Source organism: Myodes glareolus, chromosome 23 (genome assembly GCF_982192425.1).
Source record: "Myodes glareolus chromosome 23, mMyoGla1.1, whole genome shotgun sequence".
NCBI classification, from domain to species: domain Eukaryota; kingdom Metazoa; phylum Chordata; class Mammalia; order Rodentia; family Cricetidae; genus Myodes; species Myodes glareolus.
This window is the reverse complement of record NC_142048.1, coordinates 32,324,405-32,350,828: the sequence shown is the minus strand read 5'-3', so window position 1 is coordinate 32,350,828 and position 26,424 is coordinate 32,324,405. Positions and strand designations below refer to the sequence as shown.

At 37.6% G+C, this 26,424-nt stretch overlaps 2 protein-coding genes across 25 annotated transcripts in view; one reads left to right on the top strand and one right to left on the bottom strand.

Moving 5' to 3' along the window:
* Window positions 1-11,752, top strand: part of Pcm1 (pericentriolar material 1) — a 92,668-nt gene extending 80,916 nt beyond the window's left edge. For 21 of the 24 annotated variants that reach the window (XM_085680228.2, XM_048441699.3, XM_085680222.2 and 18 more), the window contains 9 exons: window positions 923-1,120; window positions 2,531-2,593; window positions 2,854-2,989; window positions 3,366-3,526; window positions 5,991-6,063; window positions 7,119-7,375; window positions 10,060-10,152; window positions 10,233-10,347; window positions 11,390-11,752. In XM_085680228.2, coding sequence (XP_085536354.2) covers window positions 923-1,120; window positions 2,531-2,593; window positions 2,854-2,989; window positions 3,366-3,526; window positions 5,991-6,063; window positions 7,119-7,375; window positions 10,060-10,152; window positions 10,233-10,347; window positions 11,390-11,415 — 1,122 coding nt within the window. In that variant the 3' untranslated portion in view covers window positions 11,416-11,752. The remainder of the gene's footprint in view (window positions 1-922; window positions 1,121-2,530; window positions 2,594-2,853; window positions 2,990-3,365; window positions 3,527-5,990; window positions 6,064-7,118; window positions 7,376-10,059; window positions 10,153-10,232; window positions 10,348-11,389) is intronic. The other 3 variants (XM_085680223.2, XM_085680225.2, XM_085680226.2) reach the window with 3 other exon arrangements.
* A 6,801-nt stretch (window positions 11,753-18,553) lies between these two features.
* Window positions 18,554-26,424, bottom strand: part of Asah1 (N-acylsphingosine amidohydrolase 1) — a 32,690-nt gene continuing 24,819 nt past the window's right edge. Inside the window, exons 6-14 of the mRNA XM_048441685.3 lie at window positions 26,033-26,107; window positions 25,198-25,243; window positions 24,040-24,184; window positions 23,378-23,432; window positions 23,200-23,281; window positions 21,282-21,413; window positions 21,073-21,196; window positions 20,588-20,644; window positions 18,554-19,594 (exon numbers count right to left, since the gene is read on the bottom strand). Coding sequence (XP_048297642.2) covers window positions 19,505-19,594; window positions 20,588-20,644; window positions 21,073-21,196; window positions 21,282-21,413; window positions 23,200-23,281; window positions 23,378-23,432; window positions 24,040-24,184; window positions 25,198-25,243; window positions 26,033-26,107 — 806 coding nt within the window. The 3' untranslated portion in view covers window positions 18,554-19,504. The remainder of the gene's footprint in view (window positions 19,595-20,587; window positions 20,645-21,072; window positions 21,197-21,281; window positions 21,414-23,199; window positions 23,282-23,377; window positions 23,433-24,039; window positions 24,185-25,197; window positions 25,244-26,032; window positions 26,108-26,424) is intronic.

The window sequence follows — 26,424 nt, the reverse complement described above, 5'->3', positions numbered from 1 at the left end:
GGTCAGTAGCTAATGTGACACAACATTGTAGTTTACCTTTTCTCTAAGTAGCATAGCCCATATTTTTGCAAGAAAAAAAAAGGGAAGTCCTTTATATAAAATAGCACAATTACTCATATGATAATGCTTTGTTTCCTTTTGTGTAGAACTAATGCTTACTTACAAACTTATTCTGGAGAAAATTTTAAATGAAAATGACTGGTTGGCTAAATGTAAAGGAAGAAACTAGCAGTATTTGGCACCATGTTGATGAGGAAAAGAGTTTTTCCTCACATTGTATTTAATGTATTCAATGCTGTAGTGCATATATAGTTCCTACATGTACTCCCTGGGAACTTTTGGGAGATTAGGAGTCTGTTTTATTCTTTTGTGCCTAAGATTTATATTAAGGAAGTACTATATTTATAGATGACTATATATTTTTTCTTCCCCTTGTTTATACTCTAAATGGGGCTAGCAAGATGTCTGCTTTGTAATAGAATATTTCATAGCGATACTTTAGTTTCAGGTTTTCCAATACTTTGAAAAGTATTGGAACACAGACAATGGCAGTAGACATGCTAATGTGGATGGGGAACTCCAGGAGGTCTCAGTCATACACAAAGAACTACAGGTTCTGCTTATTTATGTACACACACACACACACACATACACACACACTGTGTGTGTGTGTGACAATATATTGAAGTAAGGGTGAAAGGAAGGGTATGTGGGAGGGTTTGGAGGAAGGAAAAGGAAAGGAGAAATAGAGTATTAAAATCTCAGAAAAGCCAAAGTCTATGTGTATATACATATAAAATATTAGGAATACTGGTTTTCTCTAGGCAAGTATTATAGTTTAATCTTTTAAACCACCTGTATTGTTTTATCCACAGTTGAAGTTTACTATGACCTTAAAATTGTTTGTTTTATGTTTAAATAGGATTCACTAGCAAAATTTGCAGGCAGAAAACTGAAAGACTGTGGAGAAGATCTTCTTGTAGAAATATCTGAAGTGCTGTTTAATGAGTTGGCTTTCTTTAAGCTCATGCAAGACTTGGATAATAATAGTATAGCTGTTAAACAGAGATGCAAAAGGAAGATGGAAGCAGCTGGAGTGATACAGTCTTATGCTAAAGAGGTAACTTTCCCTTTGCTTTTAAGAATAGCTATCATTAGCCTGAAATTACAGTCGTTGATCATTATTAGTAAATAAACTCTCATTTGACCTCAACAAGAACAGTTATTTTTAGTAAAACCATAGTCAAGTGTGTAAATCAGTACTTGGACTACATACTAAACTTAGGATTACCACAAAGGGGAGAGCAAAAGTGCAGACAGGAATGGATGCTAACTCTGAGTTGTGAGGTGTCCAGTTCACTTCAGTATTGCTTACTGTGAGCTCCAAAGAGGAAAGAACCTGAATCTAGTTCCTGGTCAGCTTTCCTATGATGGCTGTTGCCAAATGCCAGAGAGTCTCCAAGAATATGTATCACAAGGAAGTTACTTCCAGCCAACAAGCATCTGTCCATTGGCTAGGGCTCTAGTTTTTCTGCCTTGTTAATCATGACTGCATGTGAGACTGGATCAGTTACTTCTCCGCAGAAGACTTACTAGGAGGTTTTCCTTGTAGGCGCCCTTTGCTTATTCTCTGGCCACGAGATAGGAAAGCGGGCCAGGATGCAGACAGAGAAACCCATCTAACTTAGATTCTAAAATAGAGTTAGGCCATTTTTTCTATAGTGCTCCTGTTTTTATTCTAGACAGGATTCATTTCAACCATTGCTAAATACATAAGGAAAATAAAGTGTCAGAATACCATAGTAATTCCTGGAAAGAGGTCGTTTAGTCTGCGTTAGATAGGCAGTCTCCTGAGACTCTTGCAGGGGCAAAAATAGAGTGTAGACCTGAAAGACAGGAGTTCATCCTGAGGAAGGAGGAAAGCTTTGCATAGAGAGAAAATTCAGTGTAGTGATTCTAAGGCAGAGTTGAGCAGTTGAACAAAACAGGGCCATAAAGGCAAAAGTCCTCTAAGTAGAGTAGAAATGTGAGCTGGTAATAGAGGTTGGTGGTAGGGTACTTGTCTGGAATGCTTATAGGTTCTGAACCAAGCTATTGCAAAGAAAGTCATGTGATAAGAATGGAAGTGATACCATAGAGATAGAACTTAACAACCAATTTGTCTAGGTATATAGTAGGAAACAAAAATTTGGCCCATCTCAAGGTAGAGATGGTTATCCTTTGATCTCTACAGGTGTACACACACACTACACTAATAAGGACTAATACATGAGGCTATTCTCTGATCTCCACAGGCACACACACACAATATACATAAATATTTATTTAGAAAGATAGACATTGAGAGGAAAATAATGTCTTAGATTGGTGTGCAAGCACACTTATTTTTGACAATTGAGTAAGTAATTCCAGTGGTTTAGATGTAAATAATGATAGAGAAAAAAAAGCTGATTTGCTGTCTTATTAAGATTAGAAAACTGGAATTACATAAGTATTCCTGCTGAACTCTATTTAATTGATTTGCTATTAGGCCAAAAGGATTCTTGAAGGCGATCATGGCTCACCTGCTGGAGAGATTGATGATGAAGACAAAGTATGTGCTAACTTGTGTCTATAAATAATGCTTGTAGAACAAAACACAATTTTAACACCTTTTATCTTAATTCTTTTTATAAGTAAAGTATGTGGTTTAATGTCTTTTCTTCTGACAAACCAAAGTTTTTCTTGTAAAACAAAACTAGAATGTCAGAAGTAACTCTTTATAACAGGGTGGTTATTATTACTATGAAAGCTTTACCGTATATACTTTTCTAAAGTACTCCAAGAGTTAATTATTATTTACACTGTTTACAGGACAAGGATGAGACTGAAACAGTTAAACAGACTCAGACTTCTGAGGCATATGATGCCAAAGGTCCCAAAAATGTAAGATCTGATGTTTCTGATCAAGAGGAAGATGAAGAAAGTGAAATGTGTCCAGTGTCTATTAGTAAGTTTAAAGGCTTTGAGACATATTTTTACATACATAGTGATGCACTGAGATTTCAGTCCCAGTATCATTTTGACTGAATGATCTATGTAACCTGATTAAATTACCTTCCTATTCTGCACCACAGTTTTGAAGTGTACACTGATTTGAATACTTCAGATATAGTATATACAGTACCTGTGTCACTCAGTGATACAATAGACAGTCACCATTACTAAGTTTGCATGGGGTGATGTGGTGATGCACAACAGTAGGAGACTGAGGTAGTGGGATAACTTCAGTTCAGAAGTTAGAACCAGCAACACAGTGAGACTTCATCTGTACACCCCCATCCTGAAGATTGTGAGTTACTAAAATTTGTGTGTAATCAACTTAGATCTGTCTAAAGCTGAAAGTCAGGCTTTAACTAACTATGGAAGTGGAGAAGATGAAAATGAGGATGAAGAAATGGAAGACTTTGAAGAGAGTCCTGTGGATGTTCAGACTTCACTTCAGGCTAACACTGAAACTACAGAAGAAAACGAACACGACAGTCAGGTATTCTGTTACAAACACCTGTCCTGTCTCAGCCACTGAACACAAGAGTCTTCTGAAAGCTATCAGAGTGTGCGCTTTTCCACCATCATTTTCATAATTAGAAAAACATTTATTGAAAAATTAGTGCATTTATTTAGACCTAGGTATGTGACATAAGTATTTAATCCCAGTACTCTGGAAGCAAACGTGGACAGATCTCTCTGATTTCAAGGACCGCCAAGGCTATACAAGGAGACCCTGTCTCAAAAACAAAATAATCTGAAACACTTACTTTTATATTTTATAATCTTTAAAATACTTTAATCTTTTTCATAGTAAGTTATAAAACTATAAGGTACTTTAAAAGATACGAATAAGTTTCCTAATTTTCTTCTAGTCACAAATTAAAATAATATATAACAAGCATAAAATCATTTGTTTTCCTGCATTTACTTTATCTAAACCAAGAGGCTATACCTGATACAGTTTCTTCTGCTGTTTACTTCTGTTTTTTTGAGTGACTGTGTATGTGTGTTAGTTAAATTTATGTTTCATATTTAGACTTAGCCAAACAATATAAATATTTCCAGCTGCTGAGCCAAGTTAATATTGTTACTGCTTCCTTATATATCTTCCACCACATTTAGTAATTGTCTCCATTTTTATTACTATTCTTTGAGCATACACATCCCTGAGTATTCTTTCCTGTTCTCTAGTAGCTGTCTGTACAAGGCTCTCCACAGAATTTGGTAGATGGAGCTAATTGATTTTGTTGTTGTTGTTTTCTTCTTCAAATATTGACCCTTTCTGCTACATTCTAGATCTGCTGAATAGCTACCAACCTAAGAATCCATTTTCTCCATTATCTTCATCGGGTCTCTTATCTATGGAATCTAGTCCTTTGTCTTTCTTATTTGTGGTTTGTGACCTCATCTCAGGGGTAATAAACTACCTAGTAACCTGAGAAAATGCATAAAAGGTTAATATTTTTAGATATTACATATTTTTTAAAAAATCTTGAATGTTGAAGATATTTCCCTTTTGAGATTGATCTTACTGCTTCATCATCTTGGTCACAGAGCTGCTCCGCAGATGTCCTGTGATTTCTTCATTCTAACCCTATGTGTATAGCTTTGTCCTGTTCCCTACACTGAAAGCTTTCCACCCCCCAAACTTCTGGAGTTTTACAGCTTTATTGTGATTTTTTTTAATCACCTGGGTATTCATTTAGTTTTTTCTATTTATATACTTATATTTGTTAAATTTCTTTATTTTCCACCATTTTCTCTCCTGTCTGTAGAAGTTATATATTGTAAAATAGTTAACTCTTGGTTGATAATCTCATTTTTCCCTCTGTTCTTTTTACTGGCCTATTGCTTTAGAATTTTGCTTTATTTTTTGGACTGTATCTCGGATCTTAATACTTGTATTAATTTGTTTTATTTCAACTTTCATACCTACTATGTCTAAACGCCTTTAACATTTTTCTGATTGTTTTATATGATGTCATGTATTTTCGTCTATACTTGAAAGCTTTAAATATCTGTTTAAACCTTGACTGTTTAAAGATTTATAGAGATGAACATACACACACTCAACATACACACATTATTTTGAAAAAAAATGGCTTGGGTTCTATGGAGTTTCTCTATAAGGCATTTTTGTAGGCAGTTTACTTTCTGATAGAAAGTTCCAGTTATCAGTTTATGTTGGTTCTTTCTTTGGAGTGGTTTCTCCAAAAACCGTTCTCTGTTCTCCACCCTGGGTCATAGAAGTTCCACTGTTGGTATTCCTGATTAAGTGAGTAGAGTAGGTTGTAGACTTAGATTAGACCCTTATTTTCTTTATGATTTTTTTTTTTTTGCCAAGTCCTCGCTTAATACATTTTTTATTCTACTTCTCTCTCCTCCCACTCTTAATTAGCTAGCTAGCTCAGTTCTCTAAAATATCATCTTCCATCCGTGTGAGGTTGGGCATAAAACACTAGGAGTCACTACTTCCTAAAAGAACTCACAGCATCGCTCCCTGTGATGATCATCAACCCCTGTCCTGCTACTGTAGCCCTCGCTGGCAGTGGGTCCTTCCATTGTGGGGTGAATTCAGATCCTGTTTCTTCCTCTGATAGAAGCACTTGACTTTGTTCGTCTTTCTCTTCTTTATCACTTCTCTTAAGAGTTTCAATTCACTTAAGGGTTACAATTAAAGATAGCCTTTCATTTTAAGATGAGATCCTGAGAAAAATAGAAAAAACTTGTAGGATCTATTTTATTCTTACATTTGTTTTGTGCTTGTCTAAGAAGGAAATCTTTTTAATTACCTATCTTTCAGTTATTAACTAAAGCCTCTTTGAAACATTTGAGAAGAGACTGTTACATTTTACTTTTTATAGCTCTGGGGTTTGACAAGAACCACACAGTATTAATTATCTTTTCTATGGGGACCACACATTTTTAGGTCTTGCTATTAAAACATATTTTTCTTTTAGGTTCTACAACATGATCTTGAAAAAACATCAGAAAGTACAACTGTACCATCAGACCAAGAACCAACTAGTAAGAGTAAGAAGTCTAAATAACCCTAAGTTTTAGATTCTTTAAAATATTTTTCAATGTGCTTAAAACTAAAAAAGTAGTTTTTTATTCCTAGCTAATGTTCATGTAAAGACACTTTGGACTTAATGTACTTAATGTCTATTATTGTTATCCTGGTAAATGTACCCCAAGCTGGCCTTTGAACTCTTTATGTAGTTTAAAGATAACCTTGGACTTCAGATCCTTCTGCCTCTACCTCCTGAGTCATTGAATTGCAGGTATATGCACCCATATCGTGCATCCAACTAGCAATTATTTTCCATTTGTTTGCTTGTGTATTTATTTATTTTAGGACAGGGGTCTCAGTATATAGCCCTGCGTGGCCTGGAACCCCCTATATAAATCAGGTTGGCCTCCAGATTGAGTATCTGCCTGTTCTTAACCACATTCTGGGATTAAAAGCATGGGACCCTTGCTCACTACAAGTATCTTTATTTATTTACTTTTTTAAATGTGTGTGTACCTAAGTATGTGCATGTGTACCATGTGCATGTAGTACCCACAGAGGCCAGAAGAGGGTACTAGAACTGCAGTTGCAGGTCATTGTGGACTACTTGGTGTGGGTACTGATGCTGGGATCTGAACTCCAGTTCCCTGTGAAAACAGCAAGTGCCTTTAGCGGCTAAGCTATCTCTTCAGTTCTCCCCACACCCTTTTCTTAGATTTATATTTAACAGATATTTTTTTACAGACTCTCTTTAGAGAAAAGTGAGAGAATTTTGTTTTGTTTTTTGTTTGTTTTAAAATAATACTCATTTTAGAGCTTTAGTCTTAAAAATCCTAATTCATTATTCCTAATTCATTGAAATCACTTGGCCTTCAGGATTTTAAATTAACACATTCCTTGCTAAGTCTGTTCAGCTATACTTGGGAACCATGATAAGGAAAATCTGGATAGGGATCTTTTGGGTCTTACATGTCTTGATTACTCTCATTCATAATACTGTCTTTACTTAGCATTATAGAGTAAAATTGAGTAGATGCTTCATTTCTGTAATGTGGAGACTTTCTTTTGATGGCAGATGACCAAGACAGCTCTCCTGTGAAGCCTTGTTATCTCAATATCTTGGAAAATGGACAGCCTTTAAATAGCACTGCCCATAAGGACTCACGCACTACCACTGATTCATCTAAACAGCCAGACCCTATGCCATTACCCTTAACTGCAAGTGAAGCCGTAGTGCCTAGAGTCAAAGAAGTGAAATCTGCTCAGGAGACTCCCGAGAGCTCTCTGGCTGGAAGTCCTGATACTGAATCTCCGGTATTAGTGAATGACTATGTATGTAATAATTACATTTCTAAGTATTTTTACCTTTTCATTTCTGTGTATATTTCATTTTTGAGAGTAACACATTGAGCATATAAATCAAACTTCACTTGTGGTTAAGTTCAGAACCTGTCAAAACATTTATTCTTTCTTATTCGTGCTTAGTTTGATAGGAAAGTGGTTTTAAATTAAATGACCACCTCAAAACTTGAAGGTTTTATAGTTTTGAAAACCAAAAAATTTAGTTACAGATGACAGCAGGAGTTCCTGTTGAGACCTAAAGTGCTAGAGACTCAGAAAGCTTCAGTTAATCTCTTACACTATCCATGTTTTACTTCTTAGCTGTTGGGGGCAATTTGAAATCCTTTGATATACCTGAAGGTATAAATTTAGGGTATGGCAGAGAACTGTTCAACAGAGTCAATATTTGTATGTAGCAAATTACATAACAACATACTAGGAAATTACACTTACAATAAGTTTCACTCTGAACCTTGATTTCATTTCAGTTTAATAGCAAACAGATTAGTTTGGGGATGTGTGGGTTGCGTATTTTTAATATTTTTTTTAGCAAAAATGAAGAGATTTGTAGCATAATATTTAAACCTCGAAGGATACAATGTATCCCTCTCCCTTTTTTGTTGTTAAGTATTTTGAGTTTGTTGCTTTGATCCAGCCAATCTGGAACTTGATAGGGAGACAGACTGTCCTGGAACTTTGGGTGTTCTTCCTGCCTCTGCCTTTTCAGCGCTGGGAGTCTGTCACCACTTAGACATTGGTTCAATTTTTAAAAAGTTAAAATTTATTGTCTTCCAATGATATTTTTATAGTTATGACTCACAGATTGGTCATAAAGGGAACTGAGAATATTTTAAAAACATCAATAGGAACATACTCTTATAAGTTGCTTTGTTTTTTTGGTTTTTTTTTTTTTTTTTTTTGCTGTGTACACTTAAGCATTCAAAGCTCTGAAAATTACTTGATTTAATCTTCAAACATTTTTTGCAATATTTATTGGTTGGTTGGTTGGTTTTTTGAGACAGGGTTTTTCTGTGTAGCCCTGGAGACCTAACTGTCCTGAAACTCACTCTGTAGACAAGGCTGGCCTCAAACTCACAGAGATCAGCCTGCCTCTTCCTTCTAAGTGCTGGAATTAAAGGTGTGTACCACCATCACCTGGCCTATTTATCTTATGTATATGTATCTGAGTGTGTGTATGTATGTATGCATGTATGTATGTGCACAATGTATGTTCAGGATTCTATAGAAGTCAGAAGAGGGCATTCATTGGGTCACCTGGAATTAGAATTGCAGAAGGCTGTGAGCAACCATGTAGGTGTTGAGATTTAAACTTGGGTCCTCTAGAAGAACAGCCAATGCATTGAAACACTGAGCCATTTCTCTAGCCCCTTTTAAAGATAATTTTCATTATATTAATTAGTTGAGAAAGAGAGATGGGGTGGAGTGGCATGTGTATGTGTGCACCACAGCACATGTGAGGAGGTCAGAGGACACCCTGCTGGAGTTTGTTCTCTCATCCACATTATGGGTCTGGGGGGTGAACTCAGGCTTAGCAGCAAGTACCTTAGCCAGATGAGCCATTTCATTGCCTGTACCCAGTTTATTCTTACATGTTTGTTTGTCTTTGAGACGTGGTCTATTTATTCCTGCTAACCTGGAGCTTACTATATGAAGAGCAGACTGCTTGCCTTTGTTTTCCTCCTGAGTGGAGGAAAGGCATATGTTACCATATCCAGCTTGATTTATTCTTACTATCATTTTATTTTCAATTTCTAGGCAGAGATTCATGCTGAAATTTCTTTTTTCTCAAAACAGTGAAACAGTCAGTGTTGTATTCTCTGAAGAGTAATCTAATGACTGCATGAGAGAGATGTTTGGGGGCTGGATAGGTGATGAGCACTGACTGCTTTTCCAAAGGATTAATTCTTATCTCCCACATGGCATCTCACCACTGTCTGTAACTACAGTTCCAGGGAGCTGACACCCTCACACATTCATGCACATCAATTGTTCTTTAATTAAGAAAAAGATGTCTGAAGAACGTATGCAATTGCAGAGTGGGTGGCAATGATGATGTGAGAGAGAATGCACCCTCAGGGTTTTACTGAGGTAGCTAATAGATAGTAGTTTTTAAAATTGCAAAGGGTAATTAAGGAAAGAAGAGAGTTCAAGTTAAAGAGAAAGAATTGGAGATGGACACTAAAGTAAATTGCTAAATTCACAACTAGTATTTCTCTACGAGTCTTAACAAACATAACTTGAAAAGCTTATATTTATTACATTCTGAATATAATTTTATGAGCATAAACAATAAGGATGAGGGATATAGTGAAATAGCTCTTGTAGCATATGCAAGACCCTGGGTACAATCACCAATACCACCAAAAAGGAAAAGAAAAGAATTGCTGGTTAGTTCTTTGGCCCCCAGTGTAACTACTATAATTCATTCAGCCTTTGTGAACTGGTTTTTCAATTGTGGGGGAAGAGGTCCAACAGTATGCTCAAAGCTGTAGCTATGTACCCTGTTTAGTCAACTATACATTTTTAAATTATTCATATAAATATGAATAGATAGAAATCCTCCTTTTTTCTAGACATGAGTGATTTAGATTTTGATGCAGAGGTGTTGTGCTTTTTGCTTTTGTATTGTTCATTAACTATAACTTATCTTACAGGAAGCTGAATCTGGTAACATAAGCCAAAAGTCTGATGAAGAAGACTTTGTGAAAGTTGAGGATTTGCCGCTCAAACTGACAGTCTATTCAGAGGTATTCGGCTCTCTTCAACTAAGCTTGTCTTTATAACAAATATTAGATGAAAGATTATACTTTTAATTTTCATTCTAAAGGCAGAGCTAAGGAAGAAAATGGTAGAAGAAGAACAGAAAAACCATTTATCTGATGAAATATGTGAAATGCAGACTGAAGAATTAGCTGGAAATTCTCAGATACTGAAAGAACCTGGTAAAAGTTACCAATTTTAATTTTGTATTGAAAAATCATGATCATACCAGTCTAGTTTGTTTTTGAAAGGTACTATTTATTCCTAAAATTCTGAGGCTACTATTGGAAAGGGGGCAATCTGTCAATTAATCCAACTGCTCGATTCTTTGCAAATTATATCAGATTATGTTTTCTATTTATAAAATCTTTAATTTTAATAAAGTACTAGATGCAACTCTAATGGTAATGGTTTATGATTTCTTAATGCTTAAAATACGTGTAATATCTTTCATTTGCCCTGTAAAAAGTTGTATTGCAACCCATTTGCCCCTTCTTTTATTGTGTTCACATTACTTTTGGGTTTTTACCTTTATTATTTTAAATGTCCTTTAGCCTTCTTTGTTGTAGAAAGCTTAAAAACGTAACGATTCTTATGAATTTTATTCAGATAAGCATACTGTTGGTTTTTACAATTGTTGTCTCCAATTTCCTTCTCTGTGAATGTAATGGTACAACTCCTGAGTTGCTCAGAGCAATTTTTATATCAAAATCAAAGCATTTTCTTTATTATTTTATTATTCTCTATCAGTAGTTCAAATCTTACAATTTTTTTTCCTTGTTTTTCTGGAAGTGAAGTGTTGAACAGACCATGTACATCTATCAGAGCTTCACTTTCAGCTCAGTGCTGCCCATCTGAATACATGGCATCTCTGTGGGCTTCAGCCCGTCCTGGTGGGTTAAGCTGCAGCTCTCCTCATATAGCCTCATGTACTCAAGGCATTCAAGGAGACTGTTGGGCTCTAGTGTGTCCTCCAGCCCCTCTTCTTTCCTCTACATTTAATCATCTTTTTAGTTACTTTCTTTTTCTCCTAGTGGAGTTTTTTAGAGAGAAAATATTTGCTCTGTTTCCAATCATGAAAAACAAATCCTCATTCTGTGTTTTGTTTCTGTTATGGTCTTGTATGTAAAGTAAAAGCTTTTATGAAAGAGAATATTAAAAGTAAATTTTAGTAAAATTTGATTAACTCATTTATAAAATATTATCCATTATTCTTCTTTTCAGAAACAGTGGGAACCCAGAGTATTTGAACTGTCTTCAGGGACTCATCTAACTCTCTTACATAGTCAGTGCATATAAAAAGACACTAAATAAAGCTGGGTTTTGATCTGTATAAAATGTAAATTAGTTTGACAATGCATTTTTGATGGGTGTGCTAATCTCTGCCCATGGCAGTTTAAACATCAGAATCTGAATCCTGGACAGATTCAACCCTTGACACATGGGATTTTTCTTTTTATTTTATTATTACTATTATTATTATTATTATTATTATTTGTTATGATCTTGACCCCTGCCCTTCATTGTGATGTTTGGTATGTTAACTTTAAAATGTAGTTTTAAATAAAGTTTGAACTTATCTGTAAAGTACGCTTTTGGGAAATTTTGTTGAATTCTGTGCAGCAAATTGCTGCTTTATGTAACTTAACACTCTTCAGAAACAGCAGTGGCCAAGAATTAGAGAAATTTAATCTGAAGCCCAGCCTTAGACCAGGCTTCCAAATAATGGCAGTGTTGCTGCTTTTGGGTCTGATGTTCTTGTAGTCACCTCCAGGTCCTATGTAAGAATAACGTAGATTTTATAAAGGTAACCAGGAATCTGTAGAGTATTCATAGACATGTCATCTAGATTGTGTACGAAGTTTAGATGATGTTAGTACATCACAAAATTATCTATTAGATTAATATTTTCCAGAGTTGCAAATCCTGTCCTATGTTGCTTCATTCTAAAAATTAATATAGAAGCTTTATATAAATGTAGGGAGTATTTCTGTACAAATAAGTAGCATTATAATATATTTAAAATGAAAAAACCAAACTCTTTTTGAGTAAAATAAATAGAACTAAATTTATGTAACAGAACACTAATGCCTTTGGACAAATATGCCTTTTGAGATGATAATTTAAAACCAAAGCCTAAGAGTTGATTTTGTGTGTCGTGAGAGAGAAGCAAGTTCAAGTGTTAAGAAAGTCCCTGTGAGTTCATAACTTAGTAAACCAACTTTAAAGAGTGCTTTGTCTTCTGAATCTGTCCGTGCTTACCATAGCCCTGATCTGGTATTATCGCAGAGCCAGCTAGCCGTGAAGAAGTCATTCTTACAGATTGTTACTTGAAAAGCAATTGTGTGAAAGATAGTTCCAAATATCCTCTTCAATTTCTTAATAGTTGTCTAAAATACCCTGTAAGAAGGTGGTATTCCTTTAAAATTCTCACTTGCTTGGGAACTTAATATAAATGTCTAGTCAAGGAATATCAAATGATGATGATTTCCCTGTGAGGACTTTTATTGTATTGTTATTTAATTTAAATTAAGTCCATATATCTTGAACTTCATTCAAGTTTATTTGGAAAACTATCAATCCAGAATCAAGGATTCTTACCCAGTTGGACTGACTTCGGGGACATTAGAACAATAATTTATATGTACAAACAAGCTATGTGTTTTCCAGACTGAAAGCAAACCATTTTAATCCTCAAGGCAAGCCTTACATAATTCAGTGCATTCTCCCTCCTTCCCTCCCCTTTCTCTTTCTCTTTGCATGCATACAATGGAAGAATTGTATTTAATACGTTAGCTATTACCATGGTACCTATGAACTTTATAAAACTAGTTTATTTGACTTATGTTATATCTGCTGTCTAGTCTGTTGTTTTCATATTTTAGTAGATAATTTCGTTTTAAAATACCCAGAGATTAAGAACAGATAATGTGTGTAATATGTTTTTCATAGTAAGTATTGCTCAAAAGTTAAATAAATTAAGTATTCCCCTGTCTTAATTTTTAAGTTAAAATTTTGGTTAGTGATAGAGACAAAGAATCCCAATGAGTAAAATACAAATCTATGTAGTTAGAGCTAATACTACAGTAGTGAACTACCCAGACTGTGGAGGCACTTGTTTCTGTAACACTCACTTTGGATAAATGCTTTTTCACTGTTAATAAATGTGTATCTTACATAGAACTCTGAATTGCATTTTTATTTAAATTGATGTATGCACTGTACTTTAGAATTCTTTCCAGAACTGTGTTTTACTTGGCAGTCTTTAATGTTAAAAAAATCAGAACATGAAAAATGATAGACTGTCACTGGGAGAGTATTTTTCTTACAAAGAGCACTTTCTCTTTTTTTAGTTCTGTTTTATATATATATATATATATATATATATATATATATATATATATATATATATAAATACTTTTGGTAAATACATAAAAAGGAGATTTTGAGATTGCATCTATCTTTCCTGACTTGAAAATATCTGAGAAAATATAAATGTTTATGATACAGTAAAGTCTTTGTGTGCTTAAGGAAGCATACTTTTTCAGATTTGCTTTAGAAGAGGGGTGTTATTGTAACAATAACCAATCATTAACTCCTAATAACTAAATACATCATGAAACAACATAAAACAATCTTATGTCAGCTCTTGAAAGCAATTGGAATTCTATTCTAGCTACCTACCTCTGACCTTAACAACAGCTCTGACCTTAAGGTCAGTAGACTCTTATCCGTACTGTTTTCCTGGTAGTAACGAATTGGCTTTGAGTGGGACACTGCAGAGAATGTGCTGATCAAAGGGGCTCGGTGTTATCAAACTAGTAAACCGAAATACCTGCCTGTTTTTAAACAAGCATATGTACAGTGAATAATTATATTTATATAGTATATGTACATTATGTTTATTTAATGTATGGAGGTATGTATGTGTACTCTGGTGAACATGTGGGAAGGTCAGAGGACAATTTGTATTAGTCTGTTCTCCCCTTCTACCATATGGGTTCCAGAGATTGAACTCAGATCTTCAGCCGTGACAGCAAGCACCTTTACCCTCGAGCCATCTCACTGGCCCAATGCATGTTTTTAATGATATATCTTATTTGACATTTCCCAGATTGTTAGTTTCTAAGTTTCTAAGCAGTTGGGTAGGACAGATTGTAATAGACATTCTGCATCAACTTGCTGGTTGCATTGTATGTTTTTGCTGCAATGATTAAAAAGGACATCCATGATTTTGTCAAGCCCTCTAAATTCTATTTCTAGACCAGATATGAAGATGGTTTTTAATGAAAAATGCTATGAAATTAGTGAAGTAGCAGGCTGATAAAGGAAAAATTGTGCAAACATGTAGTTTTATTGAATAAAAATATTAAAGACTTTTAATATTCTAGCTGTTAATACCCCTTCAGTGGATTTTTTTTCTAAATCTTTCAGTAGAAAGTGTGTCAAATTTATTTTTAAAATAGGAGTAAGGGCTAGAAAGAATGCTCAGCAGATAGAGTGCCTGCTGCTCTTGAAGAGGATCGGGGTTCAGTTCTCAGCTCACAACCTGCAACTCCAGCTCTAGGGGATCTGGTGCCTTCTTCTGGCCCCTGTGGGCAAGTGCACGCCCCTATACACATAACTCAGGCACATCTGTACATTAGAAAGTAAAATCTAAAATAGGGGTGAGGTCAAGAGGGTAATGACAAAATAAATCACTAGAAAAAGTGAATGGAGTTTGTCACTATTATATTAACCCATATGGTGTGCCCTTCGTGATTTGAGAACAACCTTGATTCCCATTTTAAAAATAGCCATTTAGGGGGAATTTCATTTAGGGGGAACAGCAGGTAGAAAGCATGTCAAGGATCAGCTGTACTGATAAGTTGAGAACTGACCAACCACTGACTTTATCACTGTGAACATGACTGGCAACAATGACCAAATGACTGCTTAAATTGTAGGGTGAAAAAGTATGCCTTTAAACCATTCAACCATCTCTTGTTGGGGAGTAATTTTTCTTTAACAGGCTTTATCTTGTGATGCCAGAGGTTGAATCCAGGGCCTCACACATGCTAGACAAATGCTTTACCTCTGAGCTACACTCCCCAAGTATGTGATAAATTTAAGGCAATATTGTACAATCATTCAACAGTTTTTCAGAAGCTAAAAATTACATGTGAAAAATCAATGGCTATTCTTCATTGGTAAAACATTTAAATTCTTATTGGTTACTAATAAATAGTTGTTCCCTACTGCAGATGCATTTTTGGTATAATCAGGGCCACCAGATTGGATGCTTCCATGTCAACTGCAAAGGTTCTAGTTGTGTTCTGGAGCCAAATCTACCAGAATCCAATACCTTTGCACCTCCCACTCACCTCTCAAAAGTGTGCTGAGCTCCATGGTACCTGGAACCTAAATTCTTCTAGATGATTCATTGGACTCTTGTCACTTGGATAGTGATGACATTTGCAGAAAGCTAGTCCTCAGACACCTGCTAGGTCGTACTCAGCCTTTCTTAAGGAAGCAGCAGCTTCCAGATGTCACCACTATCAGTAAGAAAGAACCAGGACCGTTGAAGGTATAGCTGAAAGCTATATGTAGTTTATGTAGAGATCCACTATGCAAAACTCAGTTGTTTCAGGCCCCTTGGGTCAACAGGGCAAATGATTTACATCAATTTACTTTTCATGTCTTGTATGCCACTTCTTCCCCAGTCTGCTGAGACCCTGAGAAATTGTAATATACAGCATTAGCTTCAAAGAAGCCTGGAAGGTAGCAGCTGTCCCAAGGGCTTACATGCGTGGGTCCCTGCCCAGCTGCTCTTTTTAAAAGGCTCAGTGATCAGTATCTCAAGGAATATCTATAGCACAAGTGCAACATGAGGTCACAAGAACCATGAATGATCTAAGATCTTACCCTGCTTGCAAGCTCAGCATCTAGCCTGCCACACAGCCTAATGGTTGATGGTACTTCTGGCCAAAGTTAAGGGCCTCTGTGTGTTTGCATTTGTTCCACTTGCCTTCTCTCCCAATTCCCCCAAGGATGTAATGGATAGGCCAAGTGGATGCTGTGCTTCACATGACCTGGATCATAACTGTGGCATCATCTCATGCTTAGGAAACTACTGGGAATACATGAAGAGCTATTCTAGTCAGCTTGACCAACTTTTGCCCTGTGGAGAGACAAGAATCTTTATTATTCAAAGCAAATCCTTCCAGAGTCTGATGTAAACTTTTCACATGGTATGTAGAAATGCCTTGGAAAATTGCCCAAGCAAACCAGTCTGCCTTGTGACAACTGGCTAAGAAACCCTTTCCCAGTCCAAGAGGGAGAGCATCCCCAAAGGCTGACAAGTTGCTGTGTTGATGGCTCAGGGCCAGCCACACCTCCATGGCTTGCTAGCAGAGCTAGTGCACAGTATGAGATAGTGTAGGACCTGCTGGCCACCTCCAACACCCACAGTTCTAAGATGATGAATATAAATCAATTTACATCAACTAAGGAAGGACTCACGTACTCTTACAGTAGCAAGTGCCTGGGCTTTGCAATCAGACCTAAAACCCAAACTTGGTGTGTTTAATGTAGTGCTGTGTCAGTCACAGAAAGACTGAGTCTTTAATTCTAAATCCCCAAGATTAAGCACATCTGAGATTGTAGAAGTGAAAATCATGTGGCCTCCGAGACAACACAAACAACAGTTTCTGATCTCAGAACGTTTCTGATTCCTACGGAAGCAGAAATGTTTCACAAAGAAACAGGAGATGACAGAGCCAATGTGGCTGGTGGCTTTGGACACAGAAGCTCAAGTGGAAGCCTCCCACGTCAGGCCTGCTTGTTGTGCTACCTGTAGTTAGGAAATATAGTGTCATGCTAAAAGCCCAAGAGTTGAACTCCTCTGGCTCAAATCCCAGCTCCTCTCCCTCCTGTTAGTGTAACTGAGCAACTCAGCCTTCCTTTTTCTCAAGTAGGACTTCAGGCATAGCGGGTTTGTTGAGAAAGCAAGCTGCTGCATGCAGAGCTGGTCTCTGTTCCAGAGCCTGATACACAGTGAGTTCTGCGTACGCGGTACCTGTCACCAAGGTGAGCTATCCTAGAGCTCTATTTGATTTTTAAGAAAATATTATTTGTATGTATTTGCTTGTGCATTCGTATGTATGTGCACTATATGAGAAACTGTTACTCATGGGGGCCAGAAGAGGCTGTTGGATCTCCGAAAACTGGAGTTACAGACAGTTGTAAGCCACCATTGGGAGCTGGGTCATTAACCTGAGTCCTCTGCAAGAGCTCTTAATCATTACACTGTCTCTCCAGCTTCTTACTTTAACAATTTTTTTTTTTTTGGGTATTGGGGATTGAACCTAGGGCCGGATGCATACTAGTTAAGTGTGGGACCCCATTTCAAATCCAAATTCCTAAACCCAGTTTGATGGCTCATGCCTGAGTCACAGCACTGTGGACTGAAGCAGGAGGATCACAATTTTGAGGCAAGCCAGGGCTCTAGGACATTGCCTTAAAACAAAAAACAAATGAACAACAAAAAAGTCATATTCCTAAATATTAAGCAGGTAGGTTACTTTCTATGCTTTGGGTTCAAGCTGAGGCTTACTAGCCCTGACCATTCACCAGGGGAAACGACTGTCGACATGGCTAATACCCTCCCAGCCGTCACCTTCTAGTCTAGCTATATCGCTATGTGTGAACACCTGTATAAACAAGCTTAGACCACATGCACTGTCTAAAAGCTGCTTCACCACTAAACAATGCTACTAAAATCTTAACGCCAGTTATTCCAAGTCATTGACTTATTCCTAAGTAAGCAGTCTGTAGTAATCAGAAGAATGTCACATATTGTAATCGTGCTATCAAGGCTTACTACATATCATGGATTGGTTTTATCTCATTTCATTCTTATGAAAGGGTCAAAACTGGAATCTCTTTTTTCCATTAATTGAATATTCTATTTTTATGATTTTGGTTCTTAGAGACTGTCCCATGTATCCCAGGCTGGTCTTCGACTTCTAATTCTTCTACTGACACCTCTCAACCTCAGATCCCATGTGACTACCATGTACCACTGTGACTACCTTAGAATCTTATTGTAATACCAATCCTCCTGTGATTTCCTGTTCCTTCTCTATAACAATCTTGGAGACGCTGGCATCATAGAAGCACCTGTGTGTAGTCTCGGGGGAAAAGTTGCCTTTGCATACCTGCAAACTGGGTCGGCCCTACTAGGTTAAGAGGTAAGTATTAGTCATGACAGACTGTGACCATTTAAGTCAGATGTTTAGTAACCTACTTGCATAACCCTTCTTGTTTAATCTAGATATTATGCTCAGCGTGTATCTCTTGATAATGACCCCCACCCTCAAAGCCACACAGGCGCACACCCAGCCAGTGTATGAGTGCTGACATGACTGCCAGTGAGTGTTTATTGGGCATCCTGGGAAAACAAGATTGTACAAAATTAAATGGGTACAGTCTGGCACAAGCAGCACACAGTTCACGTCAATTGTGAAAGTTAGGAAGGTGAACAAGTTCCGTTAGCATTTTTCATAAATAGGCTGATTTCTGAAAAATCTTGTTAATAACTATATTGTATGAAAAGTTAAAAAAATATGTTGATTAGAATGAAAAATGAAACAAAGTTATTAAATGGATTATACATACAAGAATTTAAAATAATGAGCTTGCTGAGTTCTTGAACTCATGTTTTTGAGCTAGAAACTTCCTGGGGTTACTGGAAGGTAGAATAATTAGGAAAAAAAGAACAATTTTATTCTCTAAAAAAATACTGTTTATATAATGATTATTTTGTAACCCTCCCAAGTACTATTTTCAGAGTCAAAGGTGTATTACCCATCAAAATAAGTATCAGTTGTCCATCTCAGAAACCCCAGACAAGCATAGTGAAATCACATTGCTGTCACTAACCGCAAAGGTGAATGACACGCTGATTCTAATAGAGAATCAGGAGGAAAATACTGGTATACAGAAAACATAATATGCAGATCAAAAGGGAAAGGTCAATGAACGTATACACCAATCACACAGGACACTGGGTTTAACACCAGCAGAGGACCTTGATCTGTTCCAGAGGTCAGGTTACCCCTTCCCCAGTGTCAACGTGAAATGAACTGGCAAATTCGACACAGCGTGCATCCCTGAAGAATTGCCTGTAAATAGGAGTGATGATGATGAAAACAGGCAAACCACAGACACAGTCTGGAAACCGCAGGCACGCTGAGGACATCTCGTGAAGAAAGACAACAGGTCAAGCCTGTGGAAGGAGATGAGCCGTGCCAGAGAACACATCTTCAGGTCTCAGTATGTCCAGTAGGCCATGTGTGCTCACCAGCCTATACAAGGATCCGGGCAATCCCGGAGGTAACTTTCATATTGACCTTTGGCGACATCAATCAAGGTTGTGAATACAGTCAGCTGAAAAGAAAAGGTTATTTTATTTTAATGATATTTTCAAGTCTAAAATCTTCCTACACGTATTAGCATTTCTGTCCACCAAAGAATTTACACTATAGTGCTATTTAATAGTAATCAACAAACACTTTAAGATTCAGTAGGCCCTCTCCAGTGTATAACTAGCACACATACAAAGCCCAAGGATACATTATGGGGCAGACCAGTGTGGCTTTGGCTATGCTTCTCCTCAATGCAGTTCCATTACAGAACGGAAACTGTAGGCCCACAGAGTACAAATGACACCCATACCCTTGGGGTCGTGCAGACCATGTAATGCACCCCACCGAGAAGCCACACGGAGATACTGTTCAAAGGAGAAAAGAAAGGTGGCGGCTTGACTGAGATGAATCAAGGAGGCCGTTTCCTGCTTAGTTCCCTTAGCTAAAGGGAAGGACTTCGTTCTGACAGAGGTAAAGCAGGCTGTTTATTTCAGGAAAACTCAGACAAGAACAAACAAACAAAAAAATGGGATAGTCGGGGGCAGTTTATGCAGAATGTATCTCTGTACAAAGAATGGCCATAAGCAAAAGGGCCAATTAGGTTTCTCAGTTACAGTGGGGGAGGGGAAGGCACTAAAGTTGAAACAACATTGATGGCGTTGCCAAGTGAGCAACGCCCTACTGCATTCCTAAAGTTGTGGTTTCTGGCATACAAAAAGAGTTTTGAAAAAATCAGACCTTAAAGCTGAGTGGGGTGGTGCCTGTCTGCAATCCCAGAACTCAGGGGGCTAAGGCAGAAGGACTGTGCACACCTGAGGCCAGCCTGGCCTAAGAACAGAGGTGTAGGCCTGCCTGGGACAGAGAGACACTGTCTTGAAAAATGAATCAATGAATGAATAAATAATAAACATGAAATTGGATGTAACTAATATGCTCAAGATGATCTAAGGTAACAGAAAAACAAAACATAAAACAACATTCTTCCCCCAAAAGCAGTGCATGTGAATGTAAATACCTTGTTGAGGACAGGTTTCGTTGATAGGACGTCATACATGGTTGCAAACGAGAGATTCTAAGACACAGAAACAATTGTGCTCAGTAGATTAATTACATACTTTCGGTTGTATTTACCCACACAGCTGGGCCATCAAAAACTAAAATACTTGTCAGTCTTCCTAAGGCACCTCCGCTGGAGTCACTGCTAGAAACAAAGGTGACAGTTCTCATGTACCACTTCTCTCTCCTCCTCCTCCCCTTTTGAAATTTATTATATCAAAATTTGTTATTTAACTTTACAGAATGGTATCTGGCATTAGTGTAAGGAAGGAAAATTACAACAAGAATTTGCTCCTTAAGTTCATGAGGACTTAAAAAGCTCCATGAGGTGTGTCTGAGATACACAGTAGTAGGTTTACTTCTAGTCAAAGAAAACTAGCAGAGCTCAGATCATCCATCCACCATGGGGACAGTGTCTTTCTGTATGTGACAACGCAAATGTACCTTCTGTGTCGTACGATTTAGACACATCTTGGCAGGTGTTCTGCGGTCATCAAGGAACAAGGTGTTTTTCCACCGGTCATAATTGGTTTGGACCACATACCATCTGCCATGCTTCGGATCAAGCCTAGATACAAAGAGAGCTTCCCCTCAGGCTTCATGTTTACCTGGGCTCTTATCTTGACTTATTTTGTTTTATCAAATGCACTCACTCATATACATCCAAAGACTCTCTTCTTTCTCGTGTAATCACACAGCCTTCCCCAGACTGGTTACCTCCCAGGATAAAATATGCTGGGGCCATTATCTTGGTCTTGATCAGCGTATTCTTGGCTTCTTCATAACTATATAGAAACATTTTAAAAAGTAAGCAGTTTTAGTTGATTTTGAATGATGCGTTTTAGTCGTAGAAACTAAAAAGAAACAGGTATGGGAGGCCCCTTAATAGAGTTACCTAACTGAATGTGGACACACACAGTTGGCAACAGTAAAAGCTTTCTGAATGAGCAATGACCGAACATTAGTTCTAAATCACATAAATGTGAACTAAGTCCGAGGTATTTCTGGAAGTGCTCTCCTGAGTTGCAGGTGCAACTTCCCTGCAGCCTTGGTTCTGTGTGCTTCACACTGCTCTGACTATCACACCACACAAGGCCAACGGGTGCTGCCTCAAACACCTCGCTCACACTCAAGGCAGCAGCTGGAATTAACGCCCCATTACAGACAGAAGGATTTTACTATGCATCCTAGGTTTTCTGTTCACACAGAAACAGTGTTTTCATTATGGAAACAAAACCTTTTTTAATAACTTTCTGCCCCTATTTCTGCCGTTTTATGCTATGTAGAGAGGCGTTCTGAATGTTGACAGTCAACTCTGAAAACTGAAGATGATTTACATGCTGTGGAAGTAAACACTCAGTCGGGATTTAATTCTTCATATAACCATGTGCATCCCATGTCGTTAGTAGGCACATTTGCTTTTGTTTTTAATGAATGGTAAAATCTGATGTATACCAAAGAATTGTTTTAAGGTAAATTTATTTGCAGTAAATGTTTGATCTGTATACATGTTTTATATACCTTTATCCTTGGCATCAAATAAAGCATTTTTAGACAAAAAGGAGCTAAATGGGAAAAGTGAGGAAGCTTCTGGTTAGGGAATGTGCTGTCAGGAAGGGTGGTGAACAATAATACTGAGATGATCACTGATCTGCATATGGGAATTTTAGGAGGACCCTAATGCGAAGGGGATCTCAAGAGTCATCCTCTAGCCTTTCTGTCTATGTTTTCTATTCAACAAAAGAAAGGGAGTATAATTACAGTGCTGGGGAGCGCTGCGGCTGTAGCTCAATTTGCTGAGCCCTAGACAATGTGCACAAAACTCTGGTTTTGCTCACAGCACCATGTAAACTGGGCATGGTGGTGTACCTGTTAACCCTAGCACCTAGAAAGTAGAGGCCAGAGGATCAGGAGTTCAAGGTCATCTTGAGACCTACAAAGTGATCTTGAGACCGGCTCAGAATATATTAGATTCTGTCTCAAGAAAACAACAAAAGCACACCCAAAAAATGCTACAAAACTTGGGGAACAGGAAGTAAGTTTGAAAGTGAGGACTATTAAAAACTGGAGTAGATAATCAAGGAAGACAATCAACTTCTAGTTCCTATGAAGTATTTGAAAAGTAAGCCTGATGCTCACTTTGTCCAAGTCATGTGGACACAGTATGTGCTAAAGACAATTTGGTATTATTTCAACACTACAACAGACTATAACATCTAGGTTAATATGTATTACAATTTGTATATTTTTCCTGTGGCAAGAAACTGAATGTATTACCATTTATATAAAGATTTTACTATATAGCATTTCCTATGCACATGCTATGATTTTTTATATAACAAAAACTTATATATCTTTCCTAGTGTCAATATCTCTAATACTTATACTAATAATCCAATTCATTGCTTTGCTATGAAAGCACAGAACACACAGAAAACAGGAATAATTCCATGTGAACGCCAAAGAATCACCTAAGAAATACAATGTTTCCAATGGATAGCAGGCTGCGTCTTGGTAAATATTTTTGTATTTAACAGAGATATTTGATGATAAAGTAACAAATCACTTCACCTTGTACTATTTTCTAGAACTGATCTCATGATAAACCCGACCCATTCGGCATCTTTCTTTCCCAAAATCCATTCTAGGATACCTGGAAGAGATGAGATGCAGACAGTGTCAGAGGACCAAGAAGAGGTTAGATTACGAAGACTGAGATTCCTGATGCATCTCCAGACATTTTACTCACCCAGATAACCGCCATTTAAACTGAAACGTTCATTTAGTGTAAGACTAAATCGTCCCTGAGAAAAAGACAAAACAATGCGGTCAGAAATTCATCCAGGACAGTGGTATAGAAAAACCTGAACTGGGTCCTGGAAGATGGAAAGAGGAATCAAAACCACAGTAACACTAGAAAGACTCTTCTAAGTTCAAACATTTTTGCATGTACTGTGTGCGATGAGTTGGGTGGGAAATTACTGTAAGAAATGAAGAGCAAAGAGCCCACGCCTTGAACTCATCATGACGTGCCTAAGTGAACAGGACACCCAGGCCTTGACCTCCACTTTTACTTTGAGACTTTGCCAGCCATGTGATTCAACAGTCACAAAAGCCTCTGTGGTGTGGGGTCTCATACTGACAAAAGTGTTAAGGACAAGGGAATAAAACAGGGCTCCAGATTCTTCTTGCATGTCTGCGACAGGGTCTCCCTATCCAGCCCTGGCTAGCCTGGAATTCATATGTAGACCAGACTGGCCTTGAACTCAGCAACATCTGCCTCCTTAGGATTGAAAGAGTGTGCCATCATGCCTACCTTCATATTCTTTATATATCCTCATTTTCTTAGACTCCCAGACAGTAAAACCAGAACACAAAACTACTTAGAAAGTTGCATAGCATATTTCTTACTGGTTTAAATCCTGTCAACATGCCCACATATCCAACAAAGCTTGTAGCCTTGAAAACAGTCTTATTGTTTCTCTGGAAGTCCAAATTCACTGTTAAAGGCTTTAGTTCTTCTGTAATAACCCAAGTGTTATTATTTATATTCCACCTAAAAAAGACAAATGTTGGTGACATTAAAGACAGAGATGGAGTTGAGAGAAGGCATTATATAGGTGCTGCGTGTTTGTGCCTTGGTCTTGCTATGAAATCCAAGATGACTTCAACCTTGCAATCCTCCTGCATTGACCTACCAAGGGCTGGAATTACAGGCCTGAGATTCCATGTCTGACTTATAAGTGCTTTATTTGCCTGCTCACTTACAACCAACTTTAACAAGATCTTTATGAGTGTGCTATGGTTTGGATCAGAAATGTCCCTCAAAGGCTCATATGTTCAAGGTCCAGTCCTCAATGCACTGAAGTTCAGAGGTGAGGCTTTGGGACGTGATAGGATTATTAATCCACTGGGGGGCTAACAATCTGAGAGATTACTGGGAGATGATACAAACCTAGGAGGTGGGTCCCGTATGAATCAAGCAGGGCCCTGGATGTGCACCCTTGGGTTCCCTGTTTTGTCTTTAATGCATTCCTCACTTTAGGAGGTGAGCAGCCTCCTCCAATACCCACTCCCACCAACATGATGCTCTGTCTCACCAGTCTTAAAAATAGAAGAGTCAGTTGATCATGGACTGAAACCTCTGAACTCTGAGCCAGAATAAACTTTTCTTCATCCCTTTCCCAGGTGGTAAAACTGAGGCTGAGAAAACTTTATTAACTCTAGTTACATAAATAGTGAGGCCCAGATTCAAATGAAGACCTCTAATTACAAGGCTGCTAGTTTCTCGTAAAGGTCAAGATGACAGATTTCTCTAAGCAATAAATGAAAATAAGCCCCTGTGCCCTCCAAGCATGGTCCTGATTTCTGTTCACTAGGTGCAACTTCTGAGACACAACTCCTAAGTAACTGAGAAGTCTGCCCAGAGTGCCTGCCTTTCCAACACTAGGGAATCCTGTCATCTTCACTCAAGGCCATCACTGCACATTAGGGGACTTAGCTTTTATCAAGGTAATACTACAGTCAACAATTCTTATGGAGTGAAAGGATGTCAAGTTACTTACTTACCCAAGAAATATGCCAAAATCCATATTTCTTCCATGTAGTAAATGACCTATTCGGAAGGAAGCGGCAGCAGAGACATGTATCCACAGTTAAAGTACAGTGGATTCTTAATCACTGATGGACAGATAGATGTGACAATTTATTCATAGCTGTATAATTTAGCAATATATAATAATTAAGAGCCTGGAAGTCAGGATAAGTCTTAAGTTCAAACAAGTATTATCATCACATTGGGACAGTAACATCTGCATCTGGGGACTCCGATAAGATCAGCTATGGAAGCAAATCCTTATTCCTTGGACAACTACAGTTCTACCAAAACATAGGTATCTTAACTTCTTAATGTGACTTCTTTAATTGCCACTTAGAGATGAACATCTCAAGTATTAGATATAGGTCAAAGGTCAGAATAAATGAAGGGCAAGTCACCTTGTGCCATATATATCGGGGACCAGTCAGGAAAGTGAGGCTCCCATCCACAGTGTTTGCTGACTGGGAAATTGTGAGAAGACTCAGGATGTTTGTCCTGAGCTTCCAGAAAAACATCTGCCACTGTCTGTGGTGGTCTGAATAAGAATGGCCCCCATAGGACCATCTATTTGAATGCTTAGTCATCGGGAAGTGGCACATGTCTGATTTGAAGTGTAATAAGCATTCCAGTTGTCTTAAGGCTAATTTTCAGTGTGCTTCTAAAAATCTACCAGGATATACTAAACTATATACAACATACACACAATGGGAACAGCAAGCTTCATTGGTAAATATTCTAAGTCTTCTCTAAAAAAAGCTTTATTTTATGCTGTGCTCGGCACTGCCACGTTCCCTTAGCAAAGATTACCTTCACGGTCTTCAGTTATTATTGATGTACACATGGTGAACAATTCATAGAAAATGTTGAATGAAATAATCTCTCCTGTTAAAAAAGATACTGTTTTAATCATAACAGTATAAGGAAAACGCCATTCTTCTTTTAACCTAAAGGTATGTAGCATGTTTTTTCTCTGTCTTGTTAAATGCTAGCATGCTGGACTTAACATGTATTTTTACCCTAATATCTTTTTTCAGTTAATTTACGTTAATCCTTATTCTCTAAAGATATTTTATATTTTGTAATTACTTGTGAGTGTTCTTTTTATATTAAGACTTTCTTCTCGCTGTGAAGTAGTGGTGCATGCCTCTAATTCCAGCACTTGGGAGGCAGAGGCAGGCGGATCTCTCTGAGTTCGAGGC